This window comes from Oncorhynchus keta, unplaced genomic scaffold (assembly GCF_023373465.1).
Source record: "Oncorhynchus keta strain PuntledgeMale-10-30-2019 unplaced genomic scaffold, Oket_V2 Un_scaffold_5439_pilon_pilon, whole genome shotgun sequence".
NCBI classification, from domain to species: Eukaryota; Metazoa; Chordata; class Actinopteri; order Salmoniformes; family Salmonidae; genus Oncorhynchus; species Oncorhynchus keta.
This window is the reverse complement of record NW_026290959.1, coordinates 94,599-115,951: the sequence shown is the minus strand read 5'-3', so window position 1 is coordinate 115,951 and position 21,353 is coordinate 94,599. Positions and strand designations below refer to the sequence as shown.

General features: G+C 53.3%; 1 protein-coding gene and 1 long non-coding RNA gene across 6 annotated transcripts in view; one reads left to right on the top strand and one right to left on the bottom strand.

Moving 5' to 3' along the window:
- Positions 1-16,048, top strand: part of LOC127929122 (serine/threonine-protein kinase 24-like) — a 75,982-nt gene extending 59,934 nt beyond the window's left edge. For all 5 annotated transcript variants that reach the window (XM_052516659.1, XM_052516658.1, XM_052516657.1 and 2 more), the window contains exons 7-11: positions 187-372; positions 3,866-4,017; positions 6,210-6,384; positions 12,033-12,169; positions 13,601-16,048. In XM_052516659.1, coding sequence (XP_052372619.1) covers positions 187-372; positions 3,866-4,017; positions 6,210-6,384; positions 12,033-12,169; positions 13,601-13,640 — 690 coding nt within the window. In that variant the 3' untranslated portion in view covers positions 13,641-16,048. The remainder of the gene's footprint in view (positions 1-186; positions 373-3,865; positions 4,018-6,209; positions 6,385-12,032; positions 12,170-13,600) is intronic.
- Positions 287-3,846, bottom strand: LOC127929124 (uncharacterized). The gene is made up of 4 exons (XR_008133292.1): positions 3,518-3,846; positions 3,173-3,241; positions 1,413-1,688; positions 287-426 (listed from the first exon to the last, which is right to left on the bottom strand). It is a non-coding gene; the product is annotated as an uncharacterized LOC127929124 (long non-coding RNA).
- Positions 16,049-21,353: the final 5,305 nt, after the last annotated feature.

The following is a 21,353-nucleotide window of genomic DNA, read 5'->3' as shown; positions in this document are numbered from 1 at the left end:
GACAACAAAGACGTTATCCTAAATGCCACACAAGGTCTACATCTGAATCGGCACCCTATTCCCTATATAGTACACTAGCCCATAGGACTCTGGTCAAAAGTCATGACTTTTATATAAACAGTAGGGTGTCATTTTGGATGATCCGAAGGTGAAAACATCTCTCTCCCTGTCCCTTCTGTGTTGCAGGCAGACATCTGGTCTCTGGGCATAACATGTATAGAGCTGGCTAAAGGAGAACCCCCACACTCTGAGCTACACCCGATGAAAGTGCTGTTCCTTATCCCAAAGAACACCCCTCCTACCCTGGAGGGGAACTACAGCAAGCCCCTCAAGGAGTTTGTGGAGGCCTGCCTAAACAAGGAGCCAAGCTTCGTAAGTGTTCCTTTGGAGTTAGGCTTCAGAAGTGTTCACTTTCAAACCCCAAACCTAACTGGTTTCAACTGGTTTCAACTGGTTTTACTTCCCTGTGAAGTGCTCTGTTAGGAACCACGTTTAAACCCCAAACCTAACTGGTTTCAACTGGTTTTACTTCCCTTTGAAGTGCTCTGTTAGGAACCACGTTTAAACCCCAAACCTAACTGGTTTCAACTGGTTTTACTTCCCTTTGAAGTGCTCTGTTAGGAACCACGTTTAAACCCCAAACCTAACTGGTTTCAACTGGTTTTACTTCCCTTTGAAGTGCTCTGTTAGGAACCACGTTTAAACCCCAAACCTAACTGGTTTCAACTGGTTTTACTTCCCTGTGAAGTGCTCTGTTAGGAACCACGTTTAAACCCCAAACCTAACTGGTTTCAACTGGTTTTACTTCCCTTTGAAGTGCTCTGTTAGGAACCACGTTTAAACCCCAAACCTAACTGGTTTCAACTGGTTTTACTTCCCTGTGAGGTGCTCTGTTAGGAAACACATTTAAACCCCAAACCTAACTGGTTTCAACTGGTTTTACTTCCCTTTGAAGTGCTCTGTTAGGAACCACGTTTAAACCCCAAACCTAACTGGTTTCAACTGGTTTTACTTCCCTTTGAAGTGCTCTGTTAGGAACCACGTTTAAACCCCAAACCTAACTGGTTTCAACTGGTTTCAACTGGTTTTACTTCCCTTTGAAGTGCTCTGTTAGGAACCACGTTTAAACCCCAAACCTAACTGGTTTCAACTGGTTTTACTTCCCTTTGAAGTGCTCTGTTAGGAACCACGTTTAAACCCCAAACCTAACTGGTTTCAACTGGTTTTACTTCCCTTTGAAGTGCTCTGTTAGGAACCACGTTTAAACCCCAAACCTAACTGGTTTCAACTGGTTTTACTTCCCTTTGAAGTGCTCTGTTAGGAACCACGTTTAAACCCCAAACCTAACTGGTTTCAACTGGTTTTACTTCCCTTTGAAGTGCTCTGTTAGGAACCACGTTTAAACCCCAAACCTAACTGGTTTCAACTGGTTTTACTTCCCTGTGAAGTGCTCTGTTAGGAACCACGTTTAAACCCCAAACCTAACTGGTTTCAACTGGTTTTACTTCCCTTTGAAGTGCTCTGTTAGGAACCACGTTTAAACCCCAAACCTAACTGGTTTCAACTGGTTTTACTTCCCTGTGAGGTGCTCTGTTAGGAAACACATTTAAACCCCAAACCTAACTGGTTTCAACTGGTTTTACTTCCCTTTGAAGTGCTCTGTTAGGAACCACGTTTAAACCCCAAACCTAACTGGTTTCAACTGGTTTTACTTCCTTTGAAGTGCTCTGTTAGGAACCACGTTTAAACCCCAAACCTAACTGGTTTCAACTGGTTTCAACTGGTTTTACTTCCCTTTGAAGTGCTCTGTTAGGAACCACGTTTAAACCCCAAACCTAACTGGTTTCAACTGGTTTTACTTCCCTGTGAAGTGCTCTGTTAGGAACCACGTTTAAACCCCAAACCTAACTGGTTTCAACTGGTTTTACTTCCCTTTGAAGTGCTCTGTTAGGAACCACGTTTAAACCCCAAACCTAACTGGTTTCAACTGGTTTTACTTCCCTGTGAAGTGCTCTGTTAGGAACCACGTTTAAACCCCAAACCTAACTGGTTTCAACTGGTTTTACTTCCCTTTGAAGTGCTCTGTTAGGAACCACGTTTAAACCCCAAACCTAACTGGTTTCAACTGGTTTTACTTCCCTGTGAGGTGCTCTGTTAGGAACAACTGGTTTTACTTCCTTTGTTTAAACCCCAAACCTAACTGGTTTCAACTGGTTTTACTTCCTTTGAAGTGCTCTGTTAGGAACCACGTTTAAACCCCAAACCTAACTGGTTTCAACTGGTTTCAACTGGTTTTACTTCCTTTGAAGTGCTCTGTTAGGAACCACGTTTAAACCCCAAACCTAACTCTGTTAGGAACCACGTTTAAACCCCAAACCTAACTGGTTTCAACTGGTTTTACTTCCCTTTGAAGTGCTCTGTTAGGAACCACGTTTAAACCCCAAACCTAACTGGTTTCAACTGGTTTTACTTCCCTTTGAAGTGCTCTGTTAGGAACCACGTTTAAACCCCAAACCTAACTGGTTTCAACTGGTTTTGGTTTTACTTCCCTTTGAAGTGCTCTGTTAGGAACCACGTTTAAACCCCAAACCTAACTGGTTTCAACTGGTTTTACTTCCCTTTGAAGTGCTCTGTTAGGAACCACGTTTAAACCCCAAACCTAACTGGTTTCAACTGGTTTTACTTCCCTTTGAAGTGCTCTGTTAGGAACCACGTTTAAACCCCAAACCTAACTGGTTTCAACTGGTTTTACTTCCCTTTGAAGTGCTCTGTTAGGAACCACGTTTAAACCCCAAACCTAACTGGTTTCAACTGGTTTTACTTCCCTTTGAAGTGCTCTGTTAGGAACCACGTTTAAACCCCAAACCTAACTGGTTTCAACTGGTTTTACTTCCCTTTGAAGTGCTCTGTTAGGAACCACGTTTAAACCCCAAACCTAACTGGTTGCATCTGGTTTCAACTGGTTTTACTTCCCTTTGAAGTGCTCTGTTAGGAACCACGTTTAAACCCCAAACCTAACTGGTTTCAACTGGTTTCAACTGGTTTTACTTCCCTTTGAAGTGCTCTGTTAGGAACCACGTTTAAAACCCAAACCTAACTGGTTTCAACTGGTTTCAACTGGTTTTACTTCCCTTTGAAGTGCTCTGTTAGGAACCACGTTTAAACCCCAAACCTAACTGGTTTCAACTGGTTTTACTTCCCTTTGAAGTGCTCTGTTAGGAGCCACGTTTAAACCCCAAACCTAACTGGTTTCAACTGGTTTTACTTCCCTTTGAAGTGCTCTGTTAGGAACCACGTTTAAACCCCAAACCTAACTGGTTTCAACTGGTTTTACTTCCCTTTGAAGTGCTCTGTTAGGAAACACGTTTAAACCCCAAACCTAACTGGTTTCAACTGGTTTTACTTCCCTTTGAAGTGCTCTGTTAGGAACCACGTTTAAACCCCAAACCTAACTGGTTTCAACTGGTTTTACTTCCCTTTGAAGTGCTCTGTTAGGAACCACGTTTAAACCCCAAACCTAACTGGTTTCAACTGGTTTTACTTCCCTTTGAAGTGCTCTGTTAGGAAACACATTTAAACCCCAAACCTAACTGGTTTCAACTGGTTTTACTTCCCTTTGAAGTGCTCTGTTAGGAACCACGTTTAAACCCCAAACCTAACTGGTTTCAACTGGTTTCAACTGGTTTCAACTGGTTTTACTTCCTTTCGCTGGCCTGGCAATATCAGAGAGCATTTGGAGGTAATTTGTGCATCTGTGCCTGCGTAGTTTTACCCTCTCTGTATCCAGTCCTGTCTCTCCACTCCTCACCTTGCTTAAACTTCCTTCTCATCCCTTCCGCTTTCCTCCTTCCCTCTCTCTCTGCAGAGGCCCACTGCCAAAGAGCTGTTGAAACACAAGCTGATTGTGCGTCACGCCAAGAAGACGTCGTACCTGACAGAGCTGGTGGATAGATACAGGAGGTGGAAGGCTGAGCAGACCAGACAGCAGGCAGAGTCCAGCTCAGACGAGTCTGACTCGTAAGTCAGGATCAGACCAGACAGCAGGCAGAGTCCAGCTCAGACGAGTCTGACTCGTAAGTCAGGATCAGACCAGACAGCAGGCAGAGTCCAGCTCAGACGAGTCTGACTCGTAAGTCAGGATCAGACCTAGACTGCAGGCAGAGTCCAGCTCAGACGAGTCTGACTCGTAAGTCAGGATCAGACCAGACAGCAGGCAGAGTCCAGCTCAGACGAGTCTGACTCGTAAGTCAGGATCCGACCAGACAGCAGGCAGAGTCCAGCTCAGACGAGTCTGACTCGTAAGTCAGGATCAGACCTAGACTGCAGGCAGAGTCCAGCTCAGACGAGTCTGACTCGTAAGTCAGGATCAGACCAGACAGCAGGCAGAGTCCAGCTCAGACGAGTCTGACTCGTAAGTCAGGATCCGACCAGACAGCAGGCAGAGTCCAGCTCAGACGAGTCTGACTCGTAAGTCAGGATCAGACCAGACAGCAGGCAGAGTCCAGCTCAGACGAGTCTGACTTGTAAGTCAGGATCAGACCAGACAGACCAGACAGCAGGCAGAGTCCAGCTCAGACGAGTCTGACTCGTAAGTCAGGATCAGACCAGACAGCAGGCAGAGTCCAGCTCAGACGAGTCTGACTTGTAAGTCAGGATCCGACCAGACAGCAGGCAGAGTCCAGCTCAGACGAGTCTGACTCGTAAGTCAGGATCAGACCAGACAGCAGGCAGAGTCCAGCTCAGACGAGTCTGACTCGTAAGTCAGGATCCGACCAGACAGCAGGCAGAGTCCAGCTCAGACCTGACTCGTAAGTCAGACAGACCAGACAGCAGGCAGAGTCCAGCTCAGACGAGTCTGACTCGTAAGTCAGGATCAGACCAGACAGCAGGCAGAGTCCAGCTCAGACCTGACTCGTACAGACCAGACAGCAGGCAGAGTCCAGCTCAGACGAGTCTGACTCGTAAGTCAGGATCAGACCAGACAGCAGGCAGAGTCCAGCTCAGACGAGTCTGACTCGTAAGTCAGGATCAGACCAGACAGACCAGACAGCAGGCAGAGTCCAGCTCAGACGAGTCTGACTCGTAAGTCAGGATCAGACCAGACAGCAGGCAGAGTCCAGCTCAGACGAGTCTGACTCGTAAGTCAGGATCAGACCAGACAGCAGGCAGAGTCCAGCTCAGACGAGTCTGACTCGTAAGTCAGGATCCGACCAGACAGCAGGCAGAGTCCAGCTCAGACGAGTCTGACTCGTAAGTCAGGATCAGACCAGACAGCAGGCAGAGTCCAGCTCAGACGAGTCTGACTCGTAAGTCAGGATCAGACCAGACAGACCAGACAGCAGGCAGAGTCCAGCTCAGACGAGTCTGACTCGTAAGTCAGGATCAGACCTAGACTGCAGGCAGAGTCCAGCTCAGACGAGTCTGACTTGGTCAGATCCGACCAGACAGCAGGCAGAGTCCAGCTCAGACGAGTCTGACTCGTAAGTCAGGATCAGACCAGACAGCAGGCAGAGTCCAGCTCAGACGAGTCTGACTCGTAAGTCAGGATCCGACCAGACAGCAGGCAGAGTCGAGCTCAGACGAGTCTGACTCTTAAGTCAGGATCAGACCAGACAGCAGGCAGAGTCCAGCTCAGACGAGTCTGACTCGTAAGTCAGGATCAGACCAGACAGCAGGCAGAGTCCAGCTCAGACGAGTCTGACTCGTAAGTCAGGATCAGACCAGACAGCAGGCAGAGTCTAGCTCAGACGAGTCTGACTCGTAAGTCAGGATCAGACCAGACAGACCAGACAGCAGGCAGAGTCCAGCTCAGACAAGTCTGACTCGTAAGTCAGGATCAGACCTAGGTAGACCAGACAGCAGGCTGAGTCCAGCTCAGACGAGTTTGACTCGTAAGTCAGGATCAGACCAGACAAACCAGACAGCAGGCAGAGTCCAGTTCAGATGTGTCTAACTCGTAAGTCGGGATCAGACCAGACAGCAGGCAGAGTCCAGCTCAGACGAGTCTAACTCGTAAGTCAGGATCAGACCAGACAGCAGGCAGAGTCCAGCTCAGACGAGTCTGACTCGTAAGTCAGGATCAGACCTAGTTTGCATACTAAATGGAACCCTCTTCCTTTTGCAGTGCACTACTTTAACCAAGGCTATTGAGTCATACTGTCGTGCTGAGCCAATTAGAGTCCTGACTCTGGTCTATCTTGTCCAATCAGGGAGCAGGATGGGCAGGCGTCGGGCGGGAACAACTTTGGGAGTGATGACTGGATCTTCACCATCAGAGAGAAGGATCCTAAGAAACTGCAGAACGGGGGAGAGGGACAGGAAGTGGAGAGTGGAGACATTTCAGGGAGGCTGTTTTCCACCATCATCTCTCCTTCTCTGGCCGAAGTAAGAAGCTCCCCCCTGTCATAGGGCAGACAGACCAACCCAACCCCCGGCCATGAGACAGACCAACCCAACCACCGGCCATGGTCAGACAGACCAACCCAACCCCCGGCCATGAGACAGACCAACCCAACCACCGGCCATGGTCAGACAGACCAACCCAACCCCGGCCATGGTCAGACAGACCAACCCAACCCCCGGCCATGAGACAGACCAACCCAACCCCCGGCCATGGTCAGACAGACCAACCCAACCCTCGGCCATGGTCAGACAGACCAACCCAACCCCGGCCATGAGACAGACCAACCCAACCCTCGGCCATGGTCAGACAGACCAACCCAACCCCGGCCATGGTCAGACAGACCAACCCAACCCCCCGACCATGGTCAGACAGACCAACCCAACCCTCGGCCATGGTCAGACAGACCAACCCAACCCTCGGCCATGAGACAGACCAACCCAACCCTCGGCCATGGTCAGACAGACCAAACCAACCCCCGGCCATGGTCAGACAGACCAACCCAACCCTCGGCCATGAGACAGACCAACCCAACCCTCGGCCATGAGACAGACCAACCCAACCCCCGGCCATGGTCAGACAGACCAACCCAACCCTCGGCCATGAGACAGACCAACCCAACCCCGGCCATGGTCAGACAGACCAACCCAACCCCGGCCATGGTCAGACAGACCAACCCAACCCCCGGCCATGAGACAGACCAACCCAACCCTCGGCCATGGTCAGTCAGACCAACCCAACCCCCGGCCATGGTCAGACAGACCAACCCAACCCTCGGCCATGGTCAGACAGACCAACCCAACCCCGGCCATGGTCAGACAGACCAACCCAACCCCCGGCCATGGTCAGACAGACCAACCCAACCCCCGGCCATGGTCAGACAGACCAACCCAACCCTCTGCCATGGTCAGACAGACCAACCCAACCCTCGGCCATGAGACAGACCAACCCAACCCTCGGCCATGAGACAGACCAACCCAACCCCCGGCCATGGTCAGACAGACCAACCCCCCCCGGCCATGGTCAGACAGACCAACCCAACCCCGGCCATGGTCAGACAGACCAACCCCCGGCCATGAGACCCAACCCAACCTCGGCCATGGTCAGTCAGACCAACCCAACCCCGGCCATGGTCAGACAGACCAACCCAACCCTCGGCCATGGTCAGACAGACCAACCCAACCCCCGGCCATGGTCAGACAGACCAACCCAACCCCGGCCATGGTCAGACAGACCAACCCAACCCCCGGCCATGGTCAGACAGACCAACCCAACCCTCTGCCATGGTCAGACAGACCAACCCAACCCTCGGCCATGAGACAGACCAACCCAACCCTCGGCCATGAGACAGACCAACCCAACCCCGGCCATGGTCAGACAGACCAACCCAACCCCCGGCCATGGTCAGACAGACCAACCCAACCCCCGGCCATGGTCAGACAGACCAACCCAACCCCCGGCCATGAGACAGACCAACCCAACCCTCTGCCATGGTCAGACAGACCAACCCAACCCTCGTCCATGGTCAGACAGACCAACCCTGGCCATGGTCAGACAGACCAACCCAACCCCCGGCCATGGTCAGACAGACCAACCCAACCCCGGCCATGAGACAGACCAACCCAACCCCCGCCATGGTCAGACAGACCAACCCAACCCCCGGCCATGGTCAGACAGACCAACCCAACCCCCGGCCATGAGACAGACCAACCCAACCCTCGGCCATGGTCAGACAGACCAACCCAACCCCCGGCCATGGTCAGACAGACCAACCCAACCCCCGACCATGGTCAGACAGACCAACTCAACCCTCGGCCATGGTCAGACAGACCAACCCAACCCTCGGCCATGAGACAGACCAACCCAACCCTCGGCCATGGTCAGACAGACCAAACCAACCCCCGGCCATGGTCAGACAGACCAACCCAACCCTCGGCCATGAGACAGACCAACCCAACCCTCGGCCATGAGACAGACCAACCCAACCCTCGGCCATGAGACAGACCAACCCAACCTCGGCCATGAGACAGACCAACCCAACCCCGGCCATGGTCAGACAGACCAACCCAACCCCGGCCATGGTCAGACAGACCAACCCAACCCCGGCCATGGTCAGACAGACCAACCCAACCTCGGCCATGAGACAGACCAACCCAACCCCGGCCATGGTCAGACAGACCAACCCAACCCCGGCCATGGTCAGACAGACCAACCCAACCCCGGCCATGAGACAGACCAACCCAACCCTCGGCCATGGTCAGTCAGACCAACCCAACCCCCGGCCATGGTCAGACAGACCAACCCAACCCTCGGCCATGGTCAGACAGACCAACCCAACCCCGGCCATGGTCAGACAGACCAACCCAACCCCCGGCCATGGTCAGACAGACCAACCCAACCCCCGGCCATGGTCAGACAGACCAACCCAACCCTCTGCCATGGTCAGACAGACCAACCCAACCCTCGGCCATGAGACAGACCAACCCAACCCTCGGCCATGAGACAGACCAACCCAACCCCCGGCCATGGTCAGACAGACCAACCCAACCCCCGGCCATGGTCAGACAGACCAACCCCCCGCCATGGTCAGACAGACCAACCCAACCCTCGGCCATGGTCAGACAGACCAACCCAACCCTCGGCCATGAGACAGACCAACCCAACCCCCGGCCATGGTCAGACAGACCAACCCAACCCCGGCCATGGTCAGACAGACCAACCCAACCCCGGCCATGAGACAGACCAACCCAACCCCGGCCATGGTCAGACAGACCAACCCAACCCCCGGCCATGGTCAGACAGACCAACCCAACCCTCGGCCATGAGACAGACCAACCCAACCCCTGGCCATGGTCAGACAGACCAACCCAACCCCCGGCCATGAGACAGACCAACCCAACCCCCGGCCATGAGACAGACCAACCCAACCCCTGGCCATGGTCAGACAGACCAACCCAACCCCCGGCCATGAGACAGACCAACCCAACCCCCGGCCATTGTGTTCCCTTCTCTCTGTCCTCCCTCCTAACCCTGTTGTTCCCTTCTCTCTGTCCTCTCTCCTAACCCTGCTGTTCCCTTCTCTCTGTCCTCCCTCCTAACCCTGTTGTGTTCCCTTCTCTCTGTCCTCCCTCCTAACCCTGCTGTTCCCTTCTCTCTGTCCTCCCTCCTAACCCTGTTGTTCCCTTCTCTCTGTCCTCCCTCCTAACCCTGTTGTGTTCCCTTCTCTCTGTCCTCCCTCCTAACCCTGTTGTTCCCTTCTCTCTGTCCTCCCTCCTAACCCTGTTGTTCCCTTCTCTCTGTCCTCCCTCCTAACCCTATTGTTCCCTTCTCTCTGTCCTCCCTCCTAACCCTGTTGTGTTCCCTTCTCTCTGTCCTCCCTCTTAACCCTGTTGTGTTCCCTTCTCTCTGTCCTCCCTCTTAACCCTGTTGTTTTCCCGTCTCTCTGTCCTCCCTCCTAACCCTGTTGTTCCCTTCTCTCTGTCCTCCCTCCTAACCCTGTTGTGTTCCCTTCTCTCTGTCCTCCCTCTTAACCCTGCTGTTCCCTTCTCTCTGTCCTCCCTCCTAACCCTGTTGTTCCCTTCTGTCTGTCCTCCCTCCTCACCCTGTTGTGTTCCCTTCTCTCTGTCCTCCCTCCTAACCCTGTTGTGTTCCCTTCTCTCTGTCCTCCCTCCTAACCCTGTTGTTCCCTTCTCTCTGTCCTCCCTCCTAACCCTGTTGTTCCCGTCTCTCTGTCCTCCCTCCTAACCCTGTTGTGTTCCCTTCTCTCTGTCCTCCCTCTTAACCCTGCTGTTCCCTTCTCTCTGTCCTCCCTCTTAACCCTGTTGTTCCCTTCTCTCTGTCCTCCCTCCTAACCCTGCTGTTCCCTTCTCTCTGTCCTCCCTCCTAACCCTGTTGTTCCCTTCTCTCTGTCCTCCCTCCTAACCCTGTTGTGTTCCCTTCTCTCTGTCCTCCCTCCTAACCCTGTTGTTCCCTTCTCTCTGTCCTCCCTCCTAACCCTGTTGTGTTCCCTTCTTTCTGTCCTCCCTCCTAACCCTGTTGTGTTCCCTTCTCTCTGTCCTCCCTCTTAACCCTGTTATGTTCCCGTCTCTCTGTCCTCCCTCCTAACCCTGTTGTGTTCCCTTCTCTCTGTCCTCCCTCTTAACCCTGCTGTTCCCTTCTCTCTGTCCTCCCTCCTAACCCTGTTGTGTTCCCTTCTCTCTTTCCTCCCTCCTAACCCTGCTGTTCCCTTCTCTCTGTCCTCCCTCTTAACCCTGTTGTTCCCTTCTCTCTTTCCTCCCTCCTAACCCTGTTGTTCCCTTCTCTCTGTCCTCCCTCCTAACCCTGTTGTGTTCCCTTCTCTCTGTCCTCCCTCCTAACCCTGCTGTTCCCTTCTCTCTGTCCTCCCTCTTAACCCTGTTGTTCCCTTCTCTCTTTCCTCCCTCCTAACCCTGTTGTTCCCTTCTATCTGTCCTCCCTCCTAACCCTGTTGTTCCCTTCTCTCTGTCCTCCCTCCTAACCCTGCTGTTCCCTTCTCTCTGTCCTCCCTCCTAACCCTGTTGTGTTCCCTTCTCTCTGTCCTCCCTCCTAACCCTGCTGTGTTCCCTTCTCTCTGTCCTCCCTCCTAACCCTGTTATGTTCCCTTCTCTCTGTCCTCCCTCCTAACCCTGTTGTGTTCCCTTCTCTCTGTCCTCCCTCTTAACCCTGCTGTTCCCTTCTCTCTTTCCTCCCTCCTAACCCTGTTGTTCCCTTCTCTCTGTCCTCCCTCCTCATCCTGTTGTGTTCCCTTCTCTCTGTCCTCCCTCCTAACCCTGTTGTTCCCTTCTCTCTGTCCTCCCTCCTAACCCTGTTGTGTTCCATTCTCTCTGTCCTCCCTCCTAACCCTGTTGTTCCCTTCTCTCTGTCCTCCCTCCTAACCCTGTTGTTCCCTTCTCTCTGTCCTCCCTCCTAACCCTGTTGTTCCCTTCTCTCTGTCCTCCCTCCTAACCCTGTTGTGTTCCCTTCTCTCTGTCCTCCCTCCTAACCCTGTTGTTCCCTTCTCTCTGTCCTCCCTCCTAACCCTGTTGTTCCCTTCTCTCTGTCCTCCCTCCCTAACCCTGTTGTGTTCCCTTCTCTCTGTCCTCCCTCCTACCCCTGTTGTTCCCTTCTCTCTGTCCTCCCACCTAACCCTGTTGTTCCCTTCTCTCTGTCCTCCCTCCTAACCCTGTTGTTCCCTTCTCTCTGTCCTCCCTCCTAACCCTGTTGTTCCTTCTCTCTGTCCTCCCTCCTAACCCTGCTGTTCCCTTCTCTCTGTCCTCCCTCCTAACCCTGCTGTTCCCTTCTCTCTGTCCTCCCTCCTAACCCTGATGTGTTCCCTTCTCTCTGTCCTCCCTCCTAACCCTGTTGTGTTCCCTTCTCTGTCCTCCCTCCTAACCCTGTTGTTCCCTTCTCTCTGTCCTCCCTCCCAACCCTGTTATGTTCCCTTCTCTCTGTCCTCCCTCCTAACCCTGTTGTTCCCTTCTCTCTGTCCTCCCTCCTAACCCTGTTGTTCCCTTCTCTCTGTCCTCCCTCCTAACCCTGTTGTGTTCCCTTCTCTCTGTCCTCCCTCCTAACCCTGTTGTTCCCTTCTCTCTGTCCTCCCTCCTAACCCTGCTGTTCCCTTCTCTCTGTCCTCCAGTTGAAGCAGCGTCAGGAGGCAGTGAATGGGAACCCCATGGCTCTAGATGAACTGAGAGAAGCTATTCTCCTAGCTGAGGAGGCCTACCCTGGGATCTCTGACTCCCTGGTCACACAGCTGGTTAACAGACTGCAGAGGTGTGACTACTAGCCCCTATAACCCTAGTACCCTACCACTAGCCCCTATAACCCGAGTACCCTACCACTAACCTAACCCTTGTACCCTACCACTAACCCCTATAACCCTAGTACCCTACCACTAGCCCCTATACCCCTAGTACCCTACCACTAACCCCTATAACCCTAGTACCCTACCACTAACCCCTATAACCCTAGTACCCTACCACTAACCCCTATAACCCTAGTACCCTACCACTAACCCCTATAACCCTAGTACCCTACCACTAGCCCCTATAACCCTAGTACCCTACCACTAACCCCTATACCCCTAGTACCCTACCACTAACCCCTATACCCCTAGTACCCTACCACTAGCCCCTATAACCCTAGTACCCTACCCCTAGCCCCTATAGCCCTAGTACCCTACCACTAACCCTAGTACCCTACCGCTAACCCTAGTTCCCTACCGCTAACCCTAGTACCCTACCGCTAACCCTAGTACCCTACCGCTAACCCTAGTACCCTACCACTAGCCCCTATAGCCCTAGTACCCTACCGCTAACCCTAGTACCCTACCACTAGCCCCTATAGCCCTAGTACCCTACCGCTAACCCTAGTACCCTACCGCTAACCCTAGTACCCTACCGCTAACCCTAGTACCCTACCGCTAACCCTAGTACCCTACCGCTAACCCTAGTACCCTACCACTAACCCTAGTACCCTACCGCTAACCCTAGTACCCTACCACTAACCCTAGTGCCCTACCGCTAACCCTAGTACCCTACCACTAACCCTAGTACCCTACCACTAACCCGAGTACCCTACCGCTAACCCTAGTACCCTAATGCTAACCCTAGTACCCTACCGCTAACCCTAGTGCCCTACCGCTAACCCTAGTACCCTACCGCTAACCCTAGTACCCTACCGCTAACCCTAGTACCCTACCGCTAACCCCTATAGCCCTAGTACCCTACCACTAACCCTAGTACCCTACCACTAACCCCTATAGCCCTAGTACCCTACCGCTAACTCTAGTACCCTACCGCTAACCCTAGTACCCTACCACTAACCCCTATAGCCCTAGTACCCTACCGCTAACCCTAGTACCCTACCACTAACCCCTATAGCCCTAGTACCCTACCACTAACCCTAGTACCCTACCACTAACCCTAGTACCCTACCACTAACCCCTATAGCCCTAGTACCCTACCGCTAAGCCTAGTACCCTACCGCTAACCCTAGTACCCTACCACTAACCCCTATAGCCCTAGTACCCTACCGCTAACCCTAGTACCCTACCACTAACCCCTATAGCCCTAGTACCCTACCACTAACCCTAGTACCCTACCACTAACCCTAGTACCCTACCACTAACCCCTATAGATACATCTAAACCCACACCTGTCCACTGTCCTAACCTATCTCCATCTTCTCTCTCCTCTCTCTTAGATTTTCTTCAGGCAGGACGTCTTCGTGCTCTTCTCCCTAGTGATTGTCTCTCTGCCCCAGCCCGCCTCTCCCAGGTCCCGCCCCCTGTCTGTGGTCCAGTCAGAGGTTAGAGGTCAGCCTGGATAACACCATAGGTGTCCGTCACACATTCCTGCTGGAGAACCCTGAACACACCCGACGCTTGGTGATCAACTCCAAGGCCTCTTTTAGGAACTTGATAAACCTGTGGAGATCAGAGGGGGCAGTAGAGCCCAGTCACTCTGTTAACACTGCTGGAGAATTAACCCAAGAGCAAGGAGACACTGCTTCTCAGAGGGAGACCCATCAGTATGGACCCAGTCTGATGGAACCAGAGGAGGAGCCATCAGTATGGACCCAGTCTGATGGAACCAGAGGAGGACCCATCAGTATGGACCCAGTCTGATGGAACCAGAGGAGGACCCATCAGTATGGACCCAGTCTGATGGAACCAGAGGAGGAGCCATCAGTATGGACCCAGTCTGACGGAACCAGAGGAGGAGCCATCAGTATGGACCCAGTCTGTCTGGAACCAGAGGAGGACCCATCAGTATGGACCCAGTCTGACGGAACCAGAGGAGGACCCATCAGTATGGACCCAGTCTGATGGAACCAGAGGAGGACCCATCAGTATGGACCCAGTCTGATGGAACCAGAGGAGGACCCATCAGTATGGACCCAGTCTGACGGAACCAGAGGAGGACCCATCAGTATGGACCCAGTCTGATGGAACCAGAGGAGGAGCCATCAGTATGGACCCAGTCTGACGGAACCAGAGGAGGACCCATCAGTATGGACCCAGTCTGATGGAACCAGAGGGAGACCCATCAGTATGGACCCAGTCTGACGGAACCAGAGGAGGACCCATCAGTATGGACCCAGTCTGATGGAACCAGAGGAGGACCCATCAGTATGGACCCAGTCTGATGGAACCAGAGGAGGAGCCATCAGTATGGACCCAGTCTGATGGAACCAGAGGAGGACCCATCAGTATGGACCCAGTCTGATGGAACCAGAGGAGGACCCATCAGTATGGACCCAGTCTGATGGAACCAGAGGAGGACCCATCAGTATGGACCCAGTCTGATGGAACCAGAGGAGGACCCATCAGTATGGACCCAGTCTGATGGAACCAGAGGAGGAGCCATCAGTATGGACCCAGTCTGATGGAACCAGAGGAGGACCCATCAGTATGGACCCAGTCTGTCTGGAACCAGAGGAGGAGCCATCAGTATGGACCCAGTCTGACTGGAACCAGAGGAGGAGCCATCAGTATGGACCCAGTCTGTCTGGAACCAGAGGAGGACCCATCAGTATGGACCCAGTCTGATGGAACCAGAGGAGGACCCATCAGTATGGACCCAGTCTGACTGGAACCAGAGGAGGAGCCATCAGTATGGACCCAGTCTGTCTGGAACCAGAGGAGGACCCATCAGTATGGACCCAGTCTGATGGAACCAGAGGAGGATCCATCAGTATGGACCCAGTCTGACTGGAACCAGAGGAGGAGCCATCAGTATGGACCCAGTCTGACTGGAACCAGAGGAGGAGCCATCAGTATGGACCCAGTCTGTCTGGAACCAGAGGGAGACCCATCAGTATGGACCCAGTCTGACTGGAACCAGAGGAGGAGCCATCAGTATGGACCCAGTCTGACTGGAACCAGAGGAGGAGCCATCAGTATGGACCCAGTCTGACGGAACCAGAGGAGGAGCCATCAGTATGGACCCAGTCTGACTGACTGACTGACTGGAACCAGAGTTAACTAACCTGTGTCTCTGCAGCACCATGCCTGAAGGGGAGATAATCAAACGCACCCCCTCCTACCACACCTAAAACCCAAGCTCCTCCTCTCTGTGATCTCCTGACTCCCCCCTGCTCCTCTCTGTGGTCTCCAGACTCCCCCTGCTCCTCTCTGTGATCTCCTGACTCCCCCTGCTCCTCTCCCTGCTCCTCTCTGTGGTCTCCAGACTCCCCCTACTCCTCTCTGTGATCTCCAGACTCCCCCTGCTCCTCTCTGTGATCTCCTGACTCCCCCTGCTCCTCTCCCTGCTCCTCTCTGTGGTCTCCAGACTCCCCCTACTCCTCTCTGTGGTCTCCTGACTCCCCCTGCTCCTCTCTGTGGTCTCCAGACTCCCCCTGCTCCTCTCTGTGGTCTCCAGACTCCCCCCTGCTCCTCTCTGTGGTCTCCAGACTCCCCCTGCTCCTCTCTGTGGACTCCAGACTCCCACCTGCTCCTCTCTGTGGTCTCCAGACTCCCCCCTGCTCCTCTCTGTGGTCTCCTGACTCCCCCTGCTCCTCTCTGTGGTCTTCAGACTCCCCCTGCTCCTCTCCCTGCTCCTCTCCGTGGTCTCCTGACTCCCCCTGCTCCTCTCCCTGCTCCTCTCTGTGGTCTCCAGACTCCCCCTGCTCCTCTCTGTGGTCTCCAGACTCCCCTGCTCCTCTCTGTGGTCTCCTGACTCCCCCCTGCTCCTCTCTGTGGTCTCCTGACTCCCCCTGCTCCTCTTTGTGGTCTCCTGACTCCCCCTGCTTCTCTCCCTGCTCCTCTCTGTGGTCTCCTGACTCCCCCTGCTCCTCTCTGTGGTCCCCAGACTCCCCCTGCTCCTCTCTGTGGTCCCCAGACTCCCCCTGCTCCTCTCTGTGGTCTCCTGACTCCACCTGCTCCTCTCTGTTGTCTCCAGACCCCCCCTGCTCCTCTCTGTGGTCTCCTGACTCCCCCTGCTCCTCTCCCTGCTCCTCTCTGTGGTCTCCAGACTCCCCCTGCTCCTCTCTGTGGTCTCCTGACTCCCGCTGCTCCTCTCTGTGGTCTCCAGACCCTCCCTGCTCCTCTCCGTGGTCTCCAGACCCCCTGCTCATCTCTGTGGTCTCCAGACCCCCCCTGCTCCTCTCTGTGGTCTCCAGACTCCCCCTGCTCCTCTCTGTGGTCTCCTGACTCCCCCTGCTCCTCTCTGTGGTCTCCAGACTCCCCCTGCTCCTCTCTGTGGTCTCCAGACTCCCCCTGCTCCTCTCTGTGGTCTCCTGACTCCCCCTGCTCCTCTCTGTGGTCTCCTGACTCCCCCTGCTCCTCTCCCTGCTCCTCTATGTGGTCTCCTGACTCCCCCTGCTCCTCTCCCTGCTCCTCTCTGTGGTCTCCAGACTCCCCCTGCTCCTCTCCGTGGTCTCCAGACTCCCCCTGCTCCTCTCTGTGGACTCCAGACTCCCACCTGCTCCTCTCTGTGGTCTCCAGACTCCCCCCTGCTCCTCTCTGTGGTCTCCTGACTCCCCCTGCTCCTCTCTGTGGTCTTCAGACTCCCCCTGCTCCTCTCTGTGGACTCCAGACTCCCCCCTGCTCCTCTCTGTGGTCTCCTGACTCCCCCTGCTCCTCTCTGTGGTCTCCTGACTCCCCCTGCTCCTCTCCCTGCTCCTCTATGTGGTCTCCTGACTCCCCCTGCTCCTCTCCCTGCTCCTCTCTGTGGTCTCCAGACTCCCCCTGCTCCTCTCTGTGGTCTCCTGACTCCCCTGCTCCTCTCTGTGGTCTCCTGACTCCCCTGCTCCTCTCTGTGGTCTCCTGACTCCCCCTGCTTCTCTCCCCTGCTCCTCTCTGTGGTCTCCTGACTCCCCCTGCTCCTCTCCCTGCTCCTCTCTGTGGTCTCCAGACTCCCCCTGCTCCTCTCTGTGGTCTCCTGACTACCCCTGCTCCTCTCTGTGGTCTCCAGACTCCCCCCTGCTCCTCTCTGTGGTCTCCTGACTCCCCCTGCTCCTCTCTGTGGTCTCCAGACTCCCCCTGCTCCTCTCTGTGGTCTCCTGACTCCCCCCTGCTCCTCTCTGTGGTCTCCTGACTCCCCCTGCTCCTCTTTGTGGTCTCCTGACTCCCCCTGCTTCTCTCCCTGCTCCTCTCTGTGGTCCCCAGACTCCCCCTGCTCCTCTCTGTGGTCTCCTGACTCCACCTGCTCCTCTCTGTGGTCTCCTGACTCCCCCTGCTCCTCTCCCTGCTCCTCTCTGTGGTCTCCAGACTCCCCTGCTCCTCTCTGTGGTCTCCTGACTCCCCCTGCTCCTCTCTGTGGTCTCCCGACTCCCCCCTGCTCCTGTCTGTGGTCTCCTGACTCCCCCTGCTCCTCTCTGTGGTCTCCTGACTCCCCCTGCTCCTCTCCCTGCTCCTCCCTGTGGTCTCCTGACTCCCCCTGCTCCTCTCCCTGCTCCTCTCTGTGGTCTCCAGACTCCCCCTGCTCCTCTCTGTGGTCTCCTGACTCCCCCTGCTCCTCTCTGTGGTATCCTGACTCCCCCTGCTCCTTTCTGTGGTCTCCTGACTCCCCCTGCTTCTCTCCCTGCTCCTCTCTGTGGTCTCCTGACTCCCCCTGCTCCTCTCTGTGGTCTCCAGACTCCCCCTGCTCCTCTCTGTGGTCTCCTGACTCCCCCTGCTCCTCTCTGTGGTCTCCAGACCCCCCCTGCTCCTCTCTGTGGTCTCCAGACCCCCCCTGCTCCTCTCTGTGGTCTCCAGACTCCCCCTGCTCCTCTCTGTGGTCTCCAGACTCCCCCCTGCTCCTCCCTGTGGTCTCCTGACTCCCCTGCTCCTCTCCCTGCTCCTCTCTGTGGTCTCCAGACTCCCCCTGCTCCTCTCTGTGGTCTCCAGACCCCCCCTGCTCCTCTCTGTGGTCTCCAGACTCCCCCTGCTCCTCTCTGTGGTCTCCAGACCCCCCCTGCTCCTCTCTGTGGTCTCCAGACTCCCCTGCTCCTCTCTGTGGTCTCCAGACCCCCTGCTCCTCTCTGTGGTCTCCAGACTCCCCCTGCTCCTCAGGGCTGTTGCAGCAGTCTTTGTGAACCTCAGGTGAAGTGCTTTAGATGGATGGCTCCTCCATGCCACTGGGGGCACTGTGCTGTGTAGGATTTATTTGTAAATAAACCAAACTGTATATATGTTCAGCTGTCACTGACGTTGCAGACTTCAGTCACTGTGTACAAACTGTCATGATGTGCTTTTGTAGATAATGTTGAAGGTAAATATTTAAGACTCTAATGGACAAAATGACTTGTTTTTTTGTTGAGATGCGTTGTAAACAGCAGTTTTACTGAGCAGTGAAACTCAACAGCACTTTGTTTTCTTTGGGAGTTTGACCCTGTTGGGCTAGGTCAGTAACCATAGTAACCAACCACAGCAGGAAGTTCACTACAGAGGGACTGAGTTTACATGTGTTCTCACCCTCTGATCTATACTCCCTTCAAGTGTGCACTTGTCCTTATAACAATCCACTGCTTTTAAACCCATGAAGGGCAGTGAGTTCATCCAGCTCCTCTCAGCTCAGTGTATATATAGACACTGTTCTGTTGATGGGTAGTGAGTTCACCCAGCTCCTCTCAGCTCAGTGTATATATAGACACTGTTCTGTTGATGGGTAGTGAGTTCACCCAGCTCAGTGTATATATAGACACTGTTCTGTTGATGGGTAGTGAGTTCACTCAGCTCAGTGTATATATAGACACTGTTCTGTTGATGGGTAGTGAGTTCACTCAGCTCAGTGTATATATAGACACTGTTCTGTTGATGGGTAGTGAGTTCACTCAGCTCAGTGTATATATAGACACTGTTCTGTTGATGGGTAGTGAGTTCACCCAGCTCAGTGTATATATAGACACTGTTCTGTTGATGGGTAGTGAGTTCACTCAGCTCAGTGTATATATAGACACTGTTCTGTTGATGGGTAGTGAGTTCACCCAGCTCCTCTCAGCTCAGTGTATATATAGACACTGTTCTGTTGATGGGCAGTGAGTTCACCCAGCTCCTCTCAGCTCAGTGTATATATAGACACTGTTCTGTTGATGGGTAGTGAGTTCACCCAGCTCAGTGTATATATAGACACTGTTCTGTTGATGGGTAGTGAGTTCACCCAGCTCAGTGTATATATAGACACTGTTCTGTTGATGGGTAGTGAGTGTTGCTAATGGCCTTCTGCTATACGTTGACTCTGGCCGGGATTCGATCCGAATCCGGTTTATAGGCATTGCGGCTTTTAAAGGGGCACATTTTAAATTGAACCGACCGTGAATGTGGTCTCCACAAACCCCTGAACAACGCCTTCCACCCTTTAACTGGCACACCAACTGAAACAATATCAATAAAAGGGTTCTGCAAAACATGTGTATTTAGCCTCGATATAGGCCTTAAATTAATCGTTTTTGACTACATGACTTCAACTTTAATAGAGAATGCATCACAAACATCTCAACCCCGTTGGTTGACTTGACCAATTAGGGTCAACCCCGTTGGTTGACTTGACCGATTAGGGTCAACCCCGTTGGTTGACTTGACCAATTAGGGTCAACCCCGTTGGTTGACTTGACCAATTAGGGTCAACCCCGTTGGTTGACTTGACCAATTAGGGTCAACCCCGTTGGTTGACTTGACCAATTAGGGTCAACCCCGTTGGTTGACTTGACCGATTAGGGTCAACCCCGTTGGTTGACTTGACCGATTAGGGTCAACCCCGTTGGTTGACTTGACCGATTAGGGTCAACCCCGTTGGTTGACTTGACCAATTAGGGTCAACCCCGTTGGTTGACTTGACCAATTAGGGTCAACCCCGTTGGTTGACTTGACCAATTAGGGTCAACCCCGTTGGTTGACTTGACCAATTAGGGTCAACCCCGTTGGTTGACTTGACCAATTAGGGTCAACCCCGTTGGTTGACTTGACCAATTAGGGTCAACCCCGTTGGTTGACTTGACCAATTAGGGTCAACCCCGTTGGTTGACTTGACCAATTAGGGTCAACCCCGTTGGTTGACTTGACCAATTAGGGTCAACCCCGTTGGTTGACTTGACCAATTAGGGTCAACCCCGATTTAGGTTGACTTGACCACTTTTTAAATCATCAAAACCCATTAATTGACTTGTCTGCTGAATAATTAAATCAGTCAACCCCGTTTGGTTGACTTGACATGTCAATTAGGGTCAACCCCGTTGGTTGACTTGACCAATTAGGGTCAACCCCGTTGGTTGACTTGACTAATTAGGGTCAACCCCTTGTTGGTTGACTTGACCAATTAGGGTCAACCCTCGTTGGTTGACTTGACCAATTAGGGTCAACCCTTTGGTTGACTTGACCAATTAGGGTCAACCCTTGTCCATCACTGACTTTGATTTCATGGCTTTGAACCCAATATGGTCTGACTTGATCCTAGGGGTTTAACCCTCAATATGGTTGACTTGACCATTAGGGTCAACCCCGTTGGTTGACTTGACCTTTAGGGTCAACCCTTGTTCACTAGTTGACTTGATTCCTTTAGGGTCAACCCCTTGGTTGACTTTGACCGATTAGGGTCAACCCCGTTGGTTGACTTGACCGATTAGGGCAACTCAACCCTCTTGTTCACTAGTTGACTTGATTCCTTTAGGGTCAACCCCGTTGGTTGACTTGATCATTAGGGTCAACCCCGTTGGTTGACTTGACCTTTAATGGGCAACCCCGTTGGTTGACTTGTTTCATTCCTTTAGGGTCAACCCTTGTTGGTTGACTTGACCTTTAATGGGGGTCAACCCTTGGTTGACTTGATTTCATTCCTTAGGGTCAACCCCTTGTTGGCTTTGACTTGACCTTTAGGGCAACTCAATATGTCCTCTTGTCCATGACTTGACTTTGATTTCAGGGCAACCCTTTGAGCTTTCATGGCTTTAATGGGCAACTCAATATGTCTCTCTTGTCCATCACTCAATTAGGGCAACTCAACCCTCTTGTCCATCACTAGCTTTGATTGACTTGAAC